This window comes from Schistocerca gregaria, chromosome 5, assembly GCF_023897955.1.
Source record: "Schistocerca gregaria isolate iqSchGreg1 chromosome 5, iqSchGreg1.2, whole genome shotgun sequence".
NCBI classification, from domain to species: domain Eukaryota; kingdom Metazoa; phylum Arthropoda; class Insecta; order Orthoptera; family Acrididae; genus Schistocerca; species Schistocerca gregaria.
The window spans coordinates 214,166,929-214,184,708 of NC_064924.1; the positions used below are offsets into that span (position 1 = coordinate 214,166,929).

General features: G+C 39.1%; 1 protein-coding gene across 3 annotated transcripts in view; it reads right to left on the reverse strand.

The window, feature by feature from the left end:
- Positions 1 to 17,780, reverse strand: part of LOC126272379 (uncharacterized) — a 136,957-nt gene that overhangs the window by 82,301 nt on the left and 36,876 nt on the right. For all 3 annotated transcript variants that reach the window (XM_049975194.1, XM_049975192.1, XM_049975193.1), the window contains exons 2-3: positions 4,606 to 4,790; positions 4,417 to 4,506 (exon numbers count right to left, since the gene is read on the reverse strand). In XM_049975194.1, the coding sequence (XP_049831151.1) occupies positions 4,417 to 4,506; positions 4,606 to 4,790 (275 nt within the window). The remainder of the gene's footprint in view (positions 1 to 4,416; positions 4,507 to 4,605; positions 4,791 to 17,780) is intronic.

Sequence of the window (17,780 nt, forward strand, 5' to 3'; positions counted from 1 at the left end):
TAGGTCAAGATTCCAGCTACTCACTCTGGTGAGCCCTCATTTGCAAGTAAAAACTTGGCATTTTGTGTACACTTAATAGCTTTAAAAGAGAATATTTATGTAGACTGGTTATGTGGTGTAATGGTTACACTAAGACCTTCACATGCTGAAGGTCATGGGCTCGAATTTCATCAAATGTTTTAATTTTTTTATATTTAAATCTTTACCAAAATGATTTTGATCATCAATGTTATCCAATTAATTGGTTTAAATGTAATTTTTTATTTGTATTCCTTTGTCACATACAAACTACAGTATGAATTTTTTTCACTTGTTCTCATTTTTTCTTTACATAATTCTTTTTCCACTTGGAATTTTTGTGAATGTGAATTTAATTATATTTATCTGTTATAGCATTTAAATATTTGTGAATACCAATATATCAGTTAAAAACAAAATACAAAATAATCTAGTTATTTTGACTGTGAAACAGTGTCAAAAATGTATTTTTCATTACAAGATTACTTTTTTGGATGGTAATTATTGTACAAACATTTAAAACACATAGCCTAAATTTCTATGGCACTATGAAAAAGAAATTAAATCAAAATTAATACCTAAAATTAATTAATATTATGTGAACAAAGATTCAAGTGGAAAAAGAACGACAGGAAAAAAATTAAGAGAAATGAAGATGCTGAAATGATGATGAAAATGATGTGATAAAGGAACAGAAACAAAGGTGCTGTACATTTAAACCAATTAATTGAATAAAAATAATGATGTAATACCGATAAAAATTTAAAAATAAAAAATTAAAGCATCTGACAAGATTTGTACCCATGATCTTGACCATGTCAGGGCTTTACCCTATCCATTACTACAAGCAACCAGCCAATATGAAGGTACTAAATTAATGATATTGACTGTCATGCAAAATTCCCAATTTTTTTTTCCCATCACTAACTCACCAATGATGACTTGCCAGGATTATGGATAGGGGGGGATATTAATCTATATCACAGTATAGACAATTTCAAAAAGTCAGTCCCACCACTGGGGATCTCTCCCTGTATACTGCTACCAATATGAAGTACTGTAAGAACAACTGAGTAAAAATGGATAAAATTAAAAGAAATAATCTCAAATTGGACTAACTACTACATTTTCCTCAATAAAAAGACAGTAAGAATACTGAACTAACTTGAAGACAGAAGTAGCATATTTCTCAAGTGAAAAATGTAGAAGAAAATTTTTAAACTTTGAGAACAATGTTACAGAAGTGTCCTTTCATGATAAAGTAGCTCATCAGAGAAACAATGCCATCTCGTGAAACTACAGGAAAGTATCACGAGAAGCATGCGAGAGAAAAAATGCTTCTGAAGAGGTGGTGATGTTGATAAACAATGTACTGCAGCAGGATATTACTTGGTTACAAGCAATGGCTTGAAACTATTGTAGAAGCCTCTGTTTCTTGATTGCAACTGTTCGTTTAAAAGAAGGCCATCTTTCCTTATGGTGTGTCTAAGAAATTCTAATTCTTTCAACATATCCAACCTCCACCCTTTCTTTCGTTTATGCACAATCTCAATTTCTTCTACTCTTTTTCAGATTGTGGCCCAATGCTAAGAAGTGTTCTGTGAACATAGCACTATGGACTTGGAATTTTTTTTACCTAAATATTACTCTTTGTATCTAATATTAAAAATATGCCCAGTTTGTCCAATAGAAAATACTGGAGATGAATCACATGTAATCTTGTACACACTTGAACTGCATAAGGGTTCATTAGCAATTTTAATATAATGGATTAAAATTTTTCTGTAGGTTGTTATCAGTGGAGAAAGCTACTTTGCAACCTTGTTTTTTAAGTCAACAAACAGATAACACTGTGCGACATATTGCCTATGAAAGAAACTGAAATATACCTTTCATTTTCACTTTTCTCATTTTTACTGTCACCTACGGTAATAATTCTATTTCTTGCTTCTTTCTCAAAAATGTTGTGTACTATAGATGGATCATATCTATTATTATAAGCTACAGTTTTAATTAAATTCAGTTCTCTATTTCTTCTCTGTTTACTATTGCATGGCTTATGTCTGAGTGAAAAGGGCCATCTTATGTGATTGAGGGTGTGTTGATTCAGAAGGTATAATCTATTCTGTACTAATTGGTTTGCAGCGACTCAATGTGGCATGGACTCCATAAATTGTTGGAATTTCTCTGCAGAAGCATGGAGCCATACTGCCCCCTATAGTCATCCATAATTGTGAAAGTGTTGCCAGAGTAGAGTTCTTTTGCATGAACTGACACCTCGATTACATCCCATAAATGTTCGATGGGATTCATGTCAGGCAATCTGGGCGGCAAAATTATTTACTCAAATTCTCCAGAATGTTTTTCAAACCAATCGCAAACAACTTTGACGGGTGACATGGTACATTGTCATCCATAAAAATTCCATCATATTTTGGGAACATGAAGTCCATGACTGACTGCAAATGGTCTTCAAGTAGCCGAACAAAACCATTTCCAGTCAATGATCAGTTCAGTTGGACCAGAGGATCCACTCTATTCTGTGCAAACAAAGCCCATACTATCATGGAGCCACTACCAGCTGGCACAGTGCCTTATCGATAACTTGGGTCCATTCGTTCAAGGAGTCTGCAACACACTCTAACCCTACTGTCAGCACTTACCAACTGGAATCAGAACTCGTATGACCATGCCATGGTTTTCCAGCTATCTAGGGCCCAACCAATATGGTCACGAGGCCAGGAGAGGTGCAGACAATGTCATACTGTTAGCAAAAGTGCTCACATCGGCTGTCTGCTGCCATAGCCCATTAACACCAAATTTCACTGCACTATTCTGATGGATACATCCGTCACATATCCTCCACTGATTTCTCTGGTCATTTTAAACAGTGTTGCTTGTCTGTTAGCACCGAAACTCTAAGCAAACACTGCTGTTCTCAGTCATTAAGTGAAGCCAGTCAGCCACAGCATTACCCACAGTGACAATCTTCTTTAATGGTTTCAAGCCATTGCTTTGGTACCTTGTTTATCAACATCACCTCCTCTTCACAAGCATTTTTTCGTCTCACATACATCTCATGATGCTTTCCTTTAGTTTCACGAAATGGCATTGTTTCTCTGATGAGCTAGTTTATTATAAGGGAGCACTTCCTGCAACATTGTTCTCAAAGCTTAAAAATCTTCTTCTGCATTTTTCACTATAGAAACGAGCTACTTATGTCTCCATGTTAATACAGTTTCTTTCTGCGTTTATACTGTGGAAAAATGTAGTAGTTAGCCCAATCTGAGATTATGTAGTAATTTTTTATTCCTTGTAATTTTATCTGTTTTTACTCAGTTGCTGTTATACTATTTCGTATTAGTAGCAACTTAGATTACTAATTTGTATGTTACAATGGCATGTCACTGCACGAAAAGTTAAATATTATATAACTGAGTATGTGTTTCTGGAATCAGCCCGCAGTGTGTGGCGTGCCCTATGCTAGTCTACATAAGCCCTGCAGCTAGTCTGACATATGCCTGTTCAGTAGCTATACACATTTTAATTTTACATTTTTATGAGCATTTCATTCACATTGTCTGCCTGTGACCTCAGCACCTCAGCTCTTAGTGGGTGTAATATGTATTATGCAATGTTTTCCATAATGTAACCCAAGTAAGTAAAAGATTTATTTACATATTAGGATTTTTACTTGCTTTATATTCATAACTGGTAGCCAGATACCAGTTCCTGTTGTCAAACATATTTTAGGTAAATCATTGTTGTTCTTTAGAAGGTACTCTCAGCAGTATCAAAATCTGGGGGAAGTCTAAAAATAAACAAATTCTGGCAACTAACTGGCTGAGTACTTTATTAACTAGATCTGTACAGTAACCATAGAAATAATGTCTTCAGGCAATTTCAAAAAACTGTGGAACAAGGCCTGAAAACTTGCATGTAAAATAAATTATCCACAGCACTTCAGTAAACTGAGCCTTTTTGCTGTTGTGATGTATTCACTTTTATGATTAGACCTTCATCCCCATAACCTAGGGGTCACATTAACACAATTATTTCTATATCATTTTTTTCTTATTGTATGAAGATTAAAGCTGGCTTATTAACAAATAAACAGATTCATATTATTGTTTCCAGTTCTGTTGGAAGAAACAACTTCCAGCTCCAAAACTCAGGGTCTGACATCTTTTTAATGCTCAAACTATGAATTCTGCTACCTTAAGGTAGATTATTTTACCAGTGAGTTAAATCTTCACAAGAGTTTCTTCAGTACTCAGACAAGTGGATAAATTTAAGAACTCCAGTAAGCAATTTATGTTATATATTACATCTAATAAATGTCGAACAGGAAAACTGGCGTTTCTTTTAAATATGCAGGATTTATTCATTGTAACTTACCATGTAGTCCTTTTTCTTTAAGTGAGTTTCTTTATGTCTCTTTAATTTGAAATAAGTGTAAAATGACCATTCACACCCCTGATAGTCACACTGAAAAATAATGTTTCATAAATAGTACTGGCAATAACAGTGGACAAAATAATTTGATTGAATCAGCAATGCTATCTGCCTTATTCAGATGGATTTTACCTTGTATGGCCTTATTCCATAATGGCAGAGTATGTGGATACGGAGCATACACAATCTGGGAAATATCTTGTTGCATGATTTGACAGGACATACCCATAACTTTTGATCATTCTCTGTAGTGATAGGAGACAAATCCCCTGCTGAAATCCCAATTTCTGCCAAAGCTTGCTCAACTACATGGTCACCTGAAAGAGCACAAAAACTCAATGTTCTCTTACTTTTAAGTACAGATTAAATGTCAATACAGTGTTACATGAATCACGAATAAAAGCATAACTAATTCAAGCAAAATTCAGAAATTTCTTTTAGATAAGTAATGTAAAGGTAAACGATTTCAGTAACATGTATCAGACATACATGATTTGGGAAAAATATGGAAACAGTAAAAGCACAACACACTACCATGGCTAATATGGTGTACAAAACATGCTGACATTCAAAGCAGCTTCCAGTCATACCGGCAAGGATAAATAAAGATCTGAAGACTAATATTGAGATCTGGTGACTGTGGTGACCAAGAGAGAGGTGACGACTCATCCTTGCGCTCATAAAACCCATTATGGATGATGTGAGCTACGTGAATAACCATGTCATCTTGGAACACAAAATGACCATCAGGGAGCAAACACTATACCATGGGATGGATCTCATCAGACAACACAAAATTACCATCAGGGAGCAAACACTGTACCATGGGATGGATCTCATCAGACAAAATGGTCACATAATCCTTGGCAATAATGCGACCTTGCAGACTACCATAGCGGCCTCTGGAATATCATGATATGACTGTCCACATCATCACCGAACCCACACCATGTTTCACTCTCAGGATGCAACACGGCCAGAACTTGGAAACAGTGTAACACAATACTCATCTGACCAAATGACATTCTTCCACTGCTCCACAGTCCAGGTTTATGCCTTCAGATGCATCTTTTCCTGTTATGGGCATTTGTTTCACTGATGAATGGTTTCAAAATTCCAGTTCACCCTGTGGTTCCCTGCTTATGGAGCCCCCTGTGTGTTGTATTGGTGTTCACAGGGTTTGCAAGTGCAGCATTCAGATCTGCAGGTACTTTTGCAGCTACTGTCATCTTATTTTCTGTCGCAATACTATTCAATGACAGTCTGCGACAATTACTCAACCCACACTTCGGCCCTGTTGTGACTTAGTGACAATGTTTTTCCACTTTCCCTGTATGTGCTATAAATTTTTGATGTAGTGCTTCTTGAAACACCAAATAGTTTGGATGCCTTGGTTATGGAAGCATCCACCATATAACCACCAACAACTTACCCATGTTTGAATTCACTTATGTCTGACATAATGCACTCTCAATTACAAAGAACTCTGTTCTCACCAAGATTGACACCTGCAATGTATTAAGGACACTGCATGGGTGGCCTTTTGTGGTTAAATACAATAGCGCAACCTGCATGTTTGTTTAGCATCTGCATTTATGTTCGAACATGTGTTTCCCCACAGTGTTTCAATAGTTTTTCCAACCCCTGTAATTTAGAATTTAAAGCACTCTTTATGCCAGTTCTGTAGCCCCATCGGATATGCAAATGGAAGATACAGTCGTACCACGCAAATCCAGTGAGGCTGTCTCCAGTAGGGAAGCCACCTATATCACAAGCTGGTTGCTGAAATTCCATAGTGGCCCAATACAAGGCCATCCAGCAGTTGGGTTGCTCCCAGTTTTCCTTCGCTAGCTACTGTTATCCCAACTCTGGCTCTAAGAAGCAAACTGCAGTCACTGTTGTTGTTAATCAGGACTAGACTTGTGTTTGGATAGTGGCTGCCGTGCTTTTTGGCTGACTGACTAGAGAGACAGGTCTATCATCTGTATTACAAGGGCTAATGTAAAATTTGCATGCAGTGCTTCTATTTGATGAGTGCGTGATTTCCAGTACCATAAGACTAATTTTAAACTGTGTGCAGTTGTGCTTGGATCTACATTAATTTAAATCAGGAACTATTATTGGTTTTTGTTGACTAATGGACAATTTAATGTTTCCTGACCCTAAATAAGGGTTACAATAGTCAGATAAAGCTTCTTGATGAATATGAACAATTCTACAGGTAATTTAACATTAATTAATTAATTCTATTTTGTCTAAAACTGACATGGTGAGACTGTGGCTGTGTACAATTAATGTAGGTTAATTCTTTGTAAGAATTAACCTACATTAATTAATTAATTAATTTGCTGTGTTCTATGAATGCCATCAAGAAGGAAAACCATCAGAGATGTGAAATGAGCCAAAGTATACATTAACAAAGGACAAATATGCTGCAAAATCTTAATCTATATTCTGTGTTAACAGTAACTATCATAAATGTGGCACTTGGTCAATCTAAACTGTTTTGTTCATGAAATAACGGAGTATTGCTGTACCGCTCAGGGTTGTTATGCTTGTTGTTGTCTTCAGTCCAAAAACTCATTTCATTCAGCTCTCCATTACTATCCTGTGTTAGCCTCTTCATCAACGAATAACTACTGCAACCTACATCCTTCTGAATCTGCTAACGGTATTTATCTCTTGGTCTCCCTCTATGATTTTTATCCCCCACACTTCCCTCCAATATCAAATTGGTAATCCCTTGATGTCTCAGAATATGTCCTGCCAACAGAGTCCTCCTTTTGGTGAAGTTGAGCCACAAATTTCTTGTCTACCCAATTGTTTTCAGTACCTCCTCATTAGTCACATGACTGACCCTTCTAATCTTCTGTAGCACCACATTTCAGAAGCTTGTATTCTCTTTTTGTGTAAACTGTTTACCATCCACATTCCATTTCTATACACTACACTACATTTCATTTCCATGCATAGTTACACTACAGACAAATACCTTCACAAAAGACTTCATAAAATTTAAATCTATATTCGATATTAACAAATTTCTCCTCTTCAGACATACTTTTCTTGCCATTACCAGTACATTTTATATCCTCTCTACTCCAATCATACTCAGTCATTTTACTACCCAAATAGCAAAACTCATCTATTACTTTAAGTGTCTCGTTCCCTGGTCTAATTCCCTTAACATTATGTGATTTAATTAGACTACATTTCATTATCCTTGTTTTGCTCTTCTTTATGTTCATCTTATGACCTCCATTCAACTGCTCTTCCAAGTCCTTTGCTGTGTTACAAAGTTACAATGTGACTGGCAAACCTCAAGGTATTTATTTCTTTTCCCTTAACTTTAATTCCTACTCCAAATTTTTCTTTGGTTTCCTTTACTGCTTGTTCAGGTACAAATTTAAAAACCTCAGGGATAGGCTACAACCTGGTCTCACTCCATTTTCAACCACTGCCTCCCTTTATGCCCCTTGACTCCTAACTGTGTCTGGTTTCTGTACAAGTTGTAAATAGCCTTTTGCTCCCTGTATTTTACCTCTGCTGCCTTCACAATTTCAAAGAGAATATTCCAGTCACCAATGACAAAATCTTTCTTTAGGTCTATAAATGCTTTAAACACAGGTTTGCCTTTCTTTAACCTATCCTCTACAGTAAGTCATAGGGTCAGTATTGCTTCGCATGTTCTTACATTTCTCATAAATCCAAGCTGGTCTTCCCGAGGTCAGCTTCTACTAGTTTTTCCATTCTTCTGTAAAGAATTCTTGTTAGTATTTGCAGCCATTACTTATTAAACTGACAGTTCAGTAATTTTCACATCTATCAACAACTACTTTCTTTGGAATTGGAATTACTACATTCAACTTGAAGTCTGAGGGTATTTCGCCTGACTTGTACATCTTGCACACCAGATGGAAGAGTTTTGTCACAGCTGGTTCTCCCAAGACTATTAGCAGTTCTGACAGAATGTCATCTACTCCTGGGGCCTTGTTGTGGCTTAGATCTTTTAGGGCTCTCAAATTCTTTTTGCAGTATCATTCCTCCCATCTCATCTTCATCTACGTCCTCTTCCTTTTCTATAATCCTGTCTTCAAGTTTATCTCCCTTGTATAGCCTCTTCACACACTCCTTCCACGTTTCAGCTTTTCCTTCTTTGCATAGGACTGCTTTCCATTTGAGCTCTTGATATTCATACAGCTTGCTTCTCTTTTCCCCAGAGGCCTCTTTAATCTTCCTGTAGGTGGTGTCTTTCTCCAACAGAAATATGCTTCTAAATCCTTACATTTGTCCTCTAGCTATTCCTCCTTAGCCATTTTGCACTTCCTGTCAATCTCACTTTTGGACATTTGTATTCCCTTTCACCTGCTTCATTTACTGTGGTTTTAAATTTTCTGCTTTCACCAGTTTACCTCTTGGGTAAAATATTCCGGAAGTAAAATAGTCCCCCATTCGCATCTCCGGGCGGGGACTACTCAAGAGGACTTCGTTATCAGGAAAAACAAAACTGGCGTTCTATGGATTGGAGCGTGGAATGTCAGATCCCTTAACCGAGCAGGTAGATTAGAAAATTAAAAAGGGAAATGGATAGGTTAAAGTTTGATATAGTGGGAAATAGTGAAGTTCGGTGGCAGGAGGAACAAGACTTTTGGTCAGGAGAATACAGCGTTATAAACACAAAATCAAATAGGGGTAATGCAGGAGTAGGTTTAATAATGAATAAAAAAAAATAGGCATGCTGGTAAGCTACTACAAACAGCATAGTGAATGCATTACTGTGGCCAAGATAGACATGAAGCCCACACCTACTACAGTAGTACAAGTTTATATGCCAACTAGCTCTGCAGATGATAGAGATATTGAAGAAATGTATGATGAGATAAAAGAAATTATTCAGGTAGTGAAGGGAGATGAAAATTTAATAGTCATGGGTGACTGGAATTCGACAGTAGGAAAAGGGAGAGAAGGAAACGTAGTAGGTGAATATGGATTGGGGGTAAGAAATGAAAGAGGAAACCGCCTGGTAGAGTTTTGCACAGAGCATAACTTAATCATACCTAACACTTGGTTCAAGAATCATGAAAGAAGGTTGTATACATGGAAGAATCCTGGAGATACTAGAAGGTATCAGACAGATTATATAATGGTAAGACAGAGATTTAGGAACCAGGTTTTAAAATGTAAGATATATCCAGGGGCAGATGTGGACTCTGACCACAATCTATTGATTATGAACTGCAGATTAAAACTGAAGAAACTGCAAAAGGGTGGGAATTTAAGGAGATGGGACCTGGATAAACTGAAAGAACCATAGGTTGTACAGAGTGTCAGGGAGAGCGTAAGGGAACAATTGACATGAATAGGGGAAAGAAGTAAAGTAGAATAAGAATGGGTAGCTAGGAGGGATGAAGTAGTGAAGGCAGCAGAGGATCAAGTAGGTAAAACAAAGAGGGCTAGTAGAACTCCTTGGGTTGTTGTTGTTGTTGTTGTTGTTGTTGTTGTCTTCAGTCCTGAGACTGGTTTGATGCAGCTCTCCATGCTACTCTATCCTGTGCAAGCTGCTTCATCTCCCAGTACCTACTGCAACCTACATCCTTCTGAATCTGCTTAGTGTACTCATCTCTCGGTCTCCCTCTACGATTTTTACCCTCCACACTGCCCTCCAATGCTAAATTTGTGATCCCTTGATGCCTCAAAACATGTCCTACCAACCGATCCCTTCTTCTAGTCAAGTTGTGCCACAAACTTCTCTTCTCCCCAATCCTATTCAATACCTCCTCATTAGTTACGTTATCTACCCATATAATCTTCATCATTCTTCTGTAGCACTACATTTCGAAAGCTTCTATTCTCTTCTTTTCCCAACTAGTTATTGTCCATGTTTCACTTCCATACATGGCTACACTCCAAACAAATACTTTCATAAACGACTTCCTGATACATAAATCTATATTCGATGTTAACAAATTTCTCTTCTTGAGAAACGCTTTCCTTGCCATTGCCAGTCTACATTTTATATCCTCTCTACTTCAACCATCATCAGTTATTTTACTTCCTAAATAGCAAAACTCCTTTACTACTTTAAGTGTCTCATTTCCTAATCTAATTCCCCCAGCATCACCCGATTTAATTTGACTACATTCCATTATCCTCGTTTTGCTTTTGTTGATGTTCATCTTATATCCTCTTTTCAAGACACTGTCCATTCCGTTCAACTGCTCTTCCAAGTCATTTGCCGTCTCTGACAGAATTACAATGTCATCGGCGAACCTCAAAGTTTTTATTTCTTCTCCATGAATTTTAATACCTACTCCAAATTTTTCTTTTGTTTCCTTTACTGCTTGCTCAATATACAGATTGAATAACATCGGGGAGAGGCTACAACCCTGTCTCACTCCTTTCCCAACCACTGTTTCCCTTTCATGCCCCTCGACTCTTATGACTGCCATCTGGTTTCTGTTCAAATTGTAAATAGCCTTTCGCTCCCTGTATTTTACCCCTGCCACCTTCAGAATTTGAAAGAGTATTCCAGTCAACATTGTCAAAAGCTTTCTCTAAGTCTACAAATGCTAGAAACGTAGGTTTGCCTTTTCTTAATCTTTCTTCTAAGATAAGTCGTAAGGTCAGTATTGCCTCACGTGTTCCAACATTTCGACGGAATCCAAACTGATCCTCCCCGAGGTCCGCATCTACCAGTTTTTCCATTCGTCTGTAAAGAATTCGCGTTAGTATTTTGCAGCTGTGACTTATTAAACTGATAGTTCGGTAATTTTCACATCTGTCAGCACCTGCTTTCTTTGGGATTGGAATTATTATATTCTTATTGAAGTCTGAGGGTATTTCACCTGTCTCATACATCTTGCTCACCAGGTGGTAGAGTTTTGTCATGACTGGCTCTCCCAAGGCCGTCAGTAGTTCTAATGGAATGTTGTCTACTCCCGGGGCCTTGTTTCGAATGAGGTCTTTCAGTGCTCTGTCAAACGCTTCACGCAGTATCGTATCTCCCATTTCATCTTCATCTACATCCTCTTCCATTTCCATAATATTGTCCTCAAGTACATTGCCCTTGTATAAACCTTCTATATACTCCTTCCACCTTTCTGCCTTCCCTTCTTTGCTTAGAACTGGGCTGCCATCTGAGCTCTTGATATTCATACACGTGGTTCTCTTCTCTCCAAAGGTCTCTTTAATTTTCCTATAGGCAGTATCTATCTTACCCCTAGTGAGATAAGCCTCTACATCCTTACATTTGTCCTCTAGCCATCCCTGCTTAGCCATTTTGCACTTCCTGTCAATCTCATTTTTGAGATGTTTGTATTCCTTTTTGCCTGCTTCATTTACTGCATTTTAACATTTTCTCCTTTCATCAATTAAATTCAATATTTCTTCTGTTACCCAAGGATTTCTAGCAACCCTCGTCCTTTTACCTACTTTATCCTCTGCTGCCTTCACTACTTCATCCCTCAGAGCTACCCATTCTTATTCTACTGTGTTTCTTTCCCCCATTGCTGCCAATTGTTCCCTTATGCTCTCCTTGAAACTCTGTACAACCTCTGGTTCTTTCAGCTTATCCAGATCCCATGTCCTTAAATTCCCACCTTTTTGCAGTTTCTTTAGTTTTAATCTACAGGTCATAACCAATAGATTGTGGTCAGAGTCTACATCTGCCCCTGGAAATGTCCTACAATTTAAAACCTGGTTCCTAAATCTCTGTCTTACCATTATATAATCTATCTGATACCTTTTAGTATCTCCAGGATTCTTCCATGTATACAACCTTCTTTTATGATTCTTGAACCAAGTGTTAGCTATGATTAAGTTATGCTCTGTGCAAAATTCTACCAGACGGCTTGCTCTTTCATTTCTTAGCCCCAATCCATAATCACCTACTATGTTTCCTTCTCTCCTTTGTCCTACTGACGAATTCCAGTCACCCATGACTATTAAATTTTCATCTCCCTTCACTACCTGAATAATTTCTTTTATCTCATCATACATTTCATCAACTTCTTCATCATCTGCAGAGCTAGTTGGCATATAAACTTGTACTACTGTTGTAGGCATGGGCTTTGTGTCTATCTTGGCCACAATAATGCGTTCACTATGCTGTTTGTAGTAGCTTACCCGCATTCCTATTTTCCTATTCATTATTAAACCTACTCCTGCATTACCCCTATTTGATTTTGTATTTATAACCCTGTATTCACCTGACCAAAAGTCTTGTTCCTCCTGCCACCGAACTTCACTAATTCCCACTATATCTAACTTTAACCTATCCATTTCCCTTTTTAAATTTTCTAACCTACCTGCCCGGTTAAGGGATCTGACATTCCACGCTCCGATCCGTAGAATGCCAGTTTTCTTTCTCCTGATAACGATGTCCTCCTGAGTAGTCCCCACCCGGAGATCCGAATGGGGAATTATTTTACCTCCGGAATATTTTACCCAAGAGGACGTCATCATCATTTAATCATACAGTAAAGCTGCATGCCCTCGGGATAAATTACGGCTGTAGTTTCCCCTTGCTTTCAGCCGTTCGCAGTACCAGCACAGCTAGGCCGTTTTGGTTAATGTTGCAAGGCCAGATCAGTCAATCATCCAGACTGTTGCCCCTGCAACTACTGAAAAGGCTGCTGCCCCTCTTCAGGAACCATATGTTTGTCTGGCCTCTCAACAGATACCCCTCCGTTGTGGTTGCACCTACGGTACGGCCATCTGTATCGCTGAGGCACGCAAGCCTCCCCACCAACGGCAAGGTCCATGGTTCATGGGGGGACTCCTTGGGTAACAGAGCAAATATTGAACTTAATTGACGAAAGGAGAAAATATAAAAATGCAGTAAATGAAGCAGGCAAAAAGGAATACAAACGTCTCAAAAATGAGATCGACAGGAAGTGCAAAATGGCTAAGCAGGGATGGCTAGAGGACAAGTGTAAGGATGTAGAGGCTTATCTCACTAGGGGTAAGATAGATACTGCCTATAGGAAAATTAAAGAGACCTTTGGAGAGAAGAGAACCACGTGTATGAATATCAAGAGCGCAGATGGAAACCCAGTTCTAAGCAAACAAGGGAAAGCAGAAAGGTGGAAGGAGTATATAGAGGGTCTATACAAGGGTGATGTACTTGAGGACAATATTATGGAAATGGAAGAGGATGTAGATGAAGATGAAATGGGAGATACGAAACTGCGTGAAGAGTTTGACAGAGCACTGAAAGACCTCAGTCGAAACAAGGCCCCGGGAGTAGACAACATTCCATTAGAACTACTGATGGCCTTGGGAGAGCCAGTCCTGACAAAACTGTATCATCTGGTGAGCAAGATGTATGAGACAGGTGAAATACCCTCAGACTTCAATAAGAATATAATAATTCCAATCCCAAAGAAAGCAGGTGTTGTCAGATGTGAAAGTACCGAACTATCAGATTCAGAAGGATGTAGGTTACAGTAAGTACTGGGAGATGAAGAAGCTTGCACAGGATAGAGTAGCATGGAGAGCTGCATCAAACCAGTCTCAGGACTGAAGACAACAACAACAACAACAACAACAACAACAACAACAACAGTTTAATAAGTCACAGCTGCAAAATACTAATGCGAATTCTTTACAGACGAATGGAAAAACTAGTAGAAGCCAACCTCGGGGAATATCAGTTTGGATTCCGTAGAAATATTGGAACACGTGAGGCAATACTGACCCTACGACTTATCTTAGAAGAAAGATTAAGAAAAGGCAAACCTACGTTTCTAGCATTTGTAGACTTAGAGAAAGTCTTTTGACAATGTTCACTGGAATACGCTCTTTCAAATTCTAAAGGTGGCAGGGGTAAAATACAGGGAGCGAAAGGCTATTTACAATTTGTACAAAAACCAGATGGCAGTTATAAGAGTCGAGGGGCATGAAAGGGAAGCAGTGGTTGGGAAGGGAGTGAGACAGGGTTGTAGCCTCTCCCCGATGTTATTCAATCTGTATGTTGAGCAAGCAGTAAAGGAAACAAAAGAAAAATTTGGAGTAGGTATTAAAATCCATGGAGAAGAAATTAAAACTTTGATGTTTGCCGATGACATTGTAATTCTATCAGAGACAGCAAAGGACTTGGAAGAGCAGTTGAACGGAATGGACAGTGTCTTGAAAGGAGGATATAAGATGAACATCAACAAAAGCAAAACGAGGATAATGGAATGTAGTAAAATTAAGTCGGGTGATGCTGAGGGAATTAGATTAGGAAACGAGACACTTAAAGTAGTAAAGGAGTTTTGCTATTTGGGGAGCAAAATAACTGATGATGGTCGAAGCAAAGAGGATATAAAATGTAGACTGGCAATGGCAAGGAAAGCATTCCTGAAGAAGAGCAATTTGTTAACACCGAGTATAGATTTAAGTGTTAGGAAGTCGTTTTTGAAAATATTTGTATGGAGTGTAGCCATGTATGGAAGTGAAACATGGACGATAAATAGTTTGGACAAGAAGAGAATAGAAGCTTTTGAAATGTGGTGCTACGGAAGAATGCTGAAGATTAGGTGGGTAGATCACATAACTAATGATGAACTATTGAATAGAATTGGGGAGAAGAGGAGTATGTGATGCAACTTGACAAAAAGTAGGACATGTTCTGAGGCATCAAGAGATCACAACTTTAGCATTGGAGGGCAGCGTGGAGGGTAAAAATCATAGAGGGAGACCAAGAGATGAATACACTAAGCGGATTCAGAAGGATGTGGGTTGCGGTAAGTACTGGGAAATGACGAAGCTTGCACAGGATAGAGTAGCATGGAGAGTTGCATCAAACCAGTCTCCGGACTGAAGACCACAACAACAACAACCAGTTAAATTCAATATCTCTTGTCTTATCCAAGGATTTCTACTAGGCCTTGTCTTTTTACCTGTTTGATCCTCTGCTGCATTCACTATTTCATCTCTAAGCTACCCAATCGTCATCTACTGTACTTCTTCCCCTGTTTTAGTCAGTCGTTGCCTTAAGCTCTCTCTAAAACTCTCAACAACCTTTGGCTCTTTCAACTTATCCAGGTCCCCTACCCCTAATTCTCTAGCTTTTTGCAGTTTCTTCAGTTTTAATCTACAGTTCATACCCAATAACTTGTGTTCAGAATCCACATCTACCCCTGAAGTTCAGAACCCTCATCTACCCCTGAAAATGTCTTCAAAATTAAAATCTGGTTCCTAAGTCTCTGTCTAACCATTATTTAATCAATCTGAAACCTTCCAGTATCTAAAAGTCTCCTCCACATATGTAGCCTTCTTTTACGATTCTTAAATCAAGTGTTAGCAAGGATTGAATTGTGCTTTGTGCAAAATTGTTCCAGGTGGTTTCCTCTTTCATCCGTTTGCCCCAGTTCACATTCACTTATTATTTTCCCTTCTCTTCCTTTTCCTACTGTTGAATTCCAGTTCCCTATCAAAATTAAATTTCCATCTCCTTTAACTATCTGAATGATTTCCTTCATCTCAGGAATTTCGTCAATCTCTTCTCATCTGTAGAGCTAGTTGGCATATAAACTTGTACTACTGTGGTAGGCATGGGCTTTGTGTATCTTGGCTATGATAACACATTCACTAAGCATTCCTATTTTCTTACTCATTTTTAAACCCACCCCTACATTATCCCTATTCTCCTTTGCATTGATAAACCTATAATCCCGCAACCAGAAGTCCTGCCCCTCCTGCCACCAAACTTCACTAATTCTCATTACATCTAACTTCATCCTATTCATTTTGCTTTTTAAATTTTATAACATGACTGTCTAATTAATGGATCTAGCAATCTACACTCTGATCTGGTGAAAGCCAGTTTTGTTTCTCCTGATGACAACCCCCTGAGTAGTCTCCACCCAGAGATCTGAATGGAAGGGTTATTTTACATCCGGAATATATTATCCAATGGCACACCAACGTCATTTGGCCATACAGTAGAGCACATGCCCTCAGGGAAAAAATATGCTTGCAGTTTCCACCTAATTTCTGCTGTTCGCAGTACCAGCACAGCAAGGCCATTCTGGTTGATGTTACAAGACCAGATCAGTCACGACTATTGCCCCTGCAACTAATAAAAAGGCTGCTGCTCCTCTTCAGGAACCACAAGTTTGTCTGGCCTCTAGACAGATAACCCTCCATGGTGGTTGCACCTACAATACGGCTACCTGCATCACTGAGGCATGCAAGCCACCCCCCCCCCCTGATGGTAAGGTCCATGGTTAATGATAGATGGTTCAGTTATGCTTATGTTAGCTCAATTTAATAAGACAATGGAAAATCCAGGATGGAATAATGTCTATGAAAAGGACAGATTGCTACTCACAACATAGTGAAGATGTTGAGCTGCAGACAGGCACAACAAAAAGACGACTAAACAAGTATGCATTCGGACAAAAGGTGGTCTCCTGAATTAGACCTGCCGCCCCCGACCCCCTTCCCACCAACCACACAAACACAAACAAACAAAAACACACTCATGCAAATACAACTCGTACACACATGACTACTGTTGCTGCCTGCCAAGACCATACAGCGAGCAGCAGCATATTATGGGAAAAGCAATCTGGATGGTTGGGGTAAGGAGGAAGCTGGGGCAGGGCGGGAAGTGATAGCAGGATAGGGGTGGGAGATGGTAAAGTGCTGCTTTCGGGAGCATACAGGGACGAAGTGAAAAGAGAGTAGGGCAGCTAGCTGCATTCGTGAGGTTAGATGATGGGGGGAGGGGCAACAAAGGAGAGGAGTAAAAAGACCGTAGGTGTGTTTGTGAAACAGAAGGCTATGTAGTGATGGAGTAGGAACAGGGAAGGAGGCAGGTGAACGGAGGACAGTGACTAACGAAGTTTGAGACCAAGAGGGTTACAAGAATGTAGGATATACTGCGGAGAGAGTTCTCACTCGTGCAGTAAAGCAAACTGGTGTTTCAGGAAGGATCCAGATGGCACATGCTGTGAAGAACTCACTGAAGTGAAGAATGTTTTGGGCAGTGGGCTCAGCAACTAGGTAGTCCAGCTGTTTCTTGGCTGCAGTTTGTCAGTGATGATTCATGTGGAGAGAGTGTTTGTTGGTTTCATGCCCATGTAGAACACAGAACAGTCTAACTTCACAACTGCACCTAGTTGTCCTACCCTCTCCCCAGCTCATCCCTGTATGCTTCCACAAGCAGCACTTTATCATCCCTCACCCCTACCATGCTATCCCTCCCCCTCCCTGCCACAGCCCCCAGCCCATCCAAACTGCTTCTCTTATCATGCCAGTCTGGCCTCGGCAGCCAGAGACTGTGTGCGTGTGCGCGTGCGTGTGTGTGTAATTCAGAA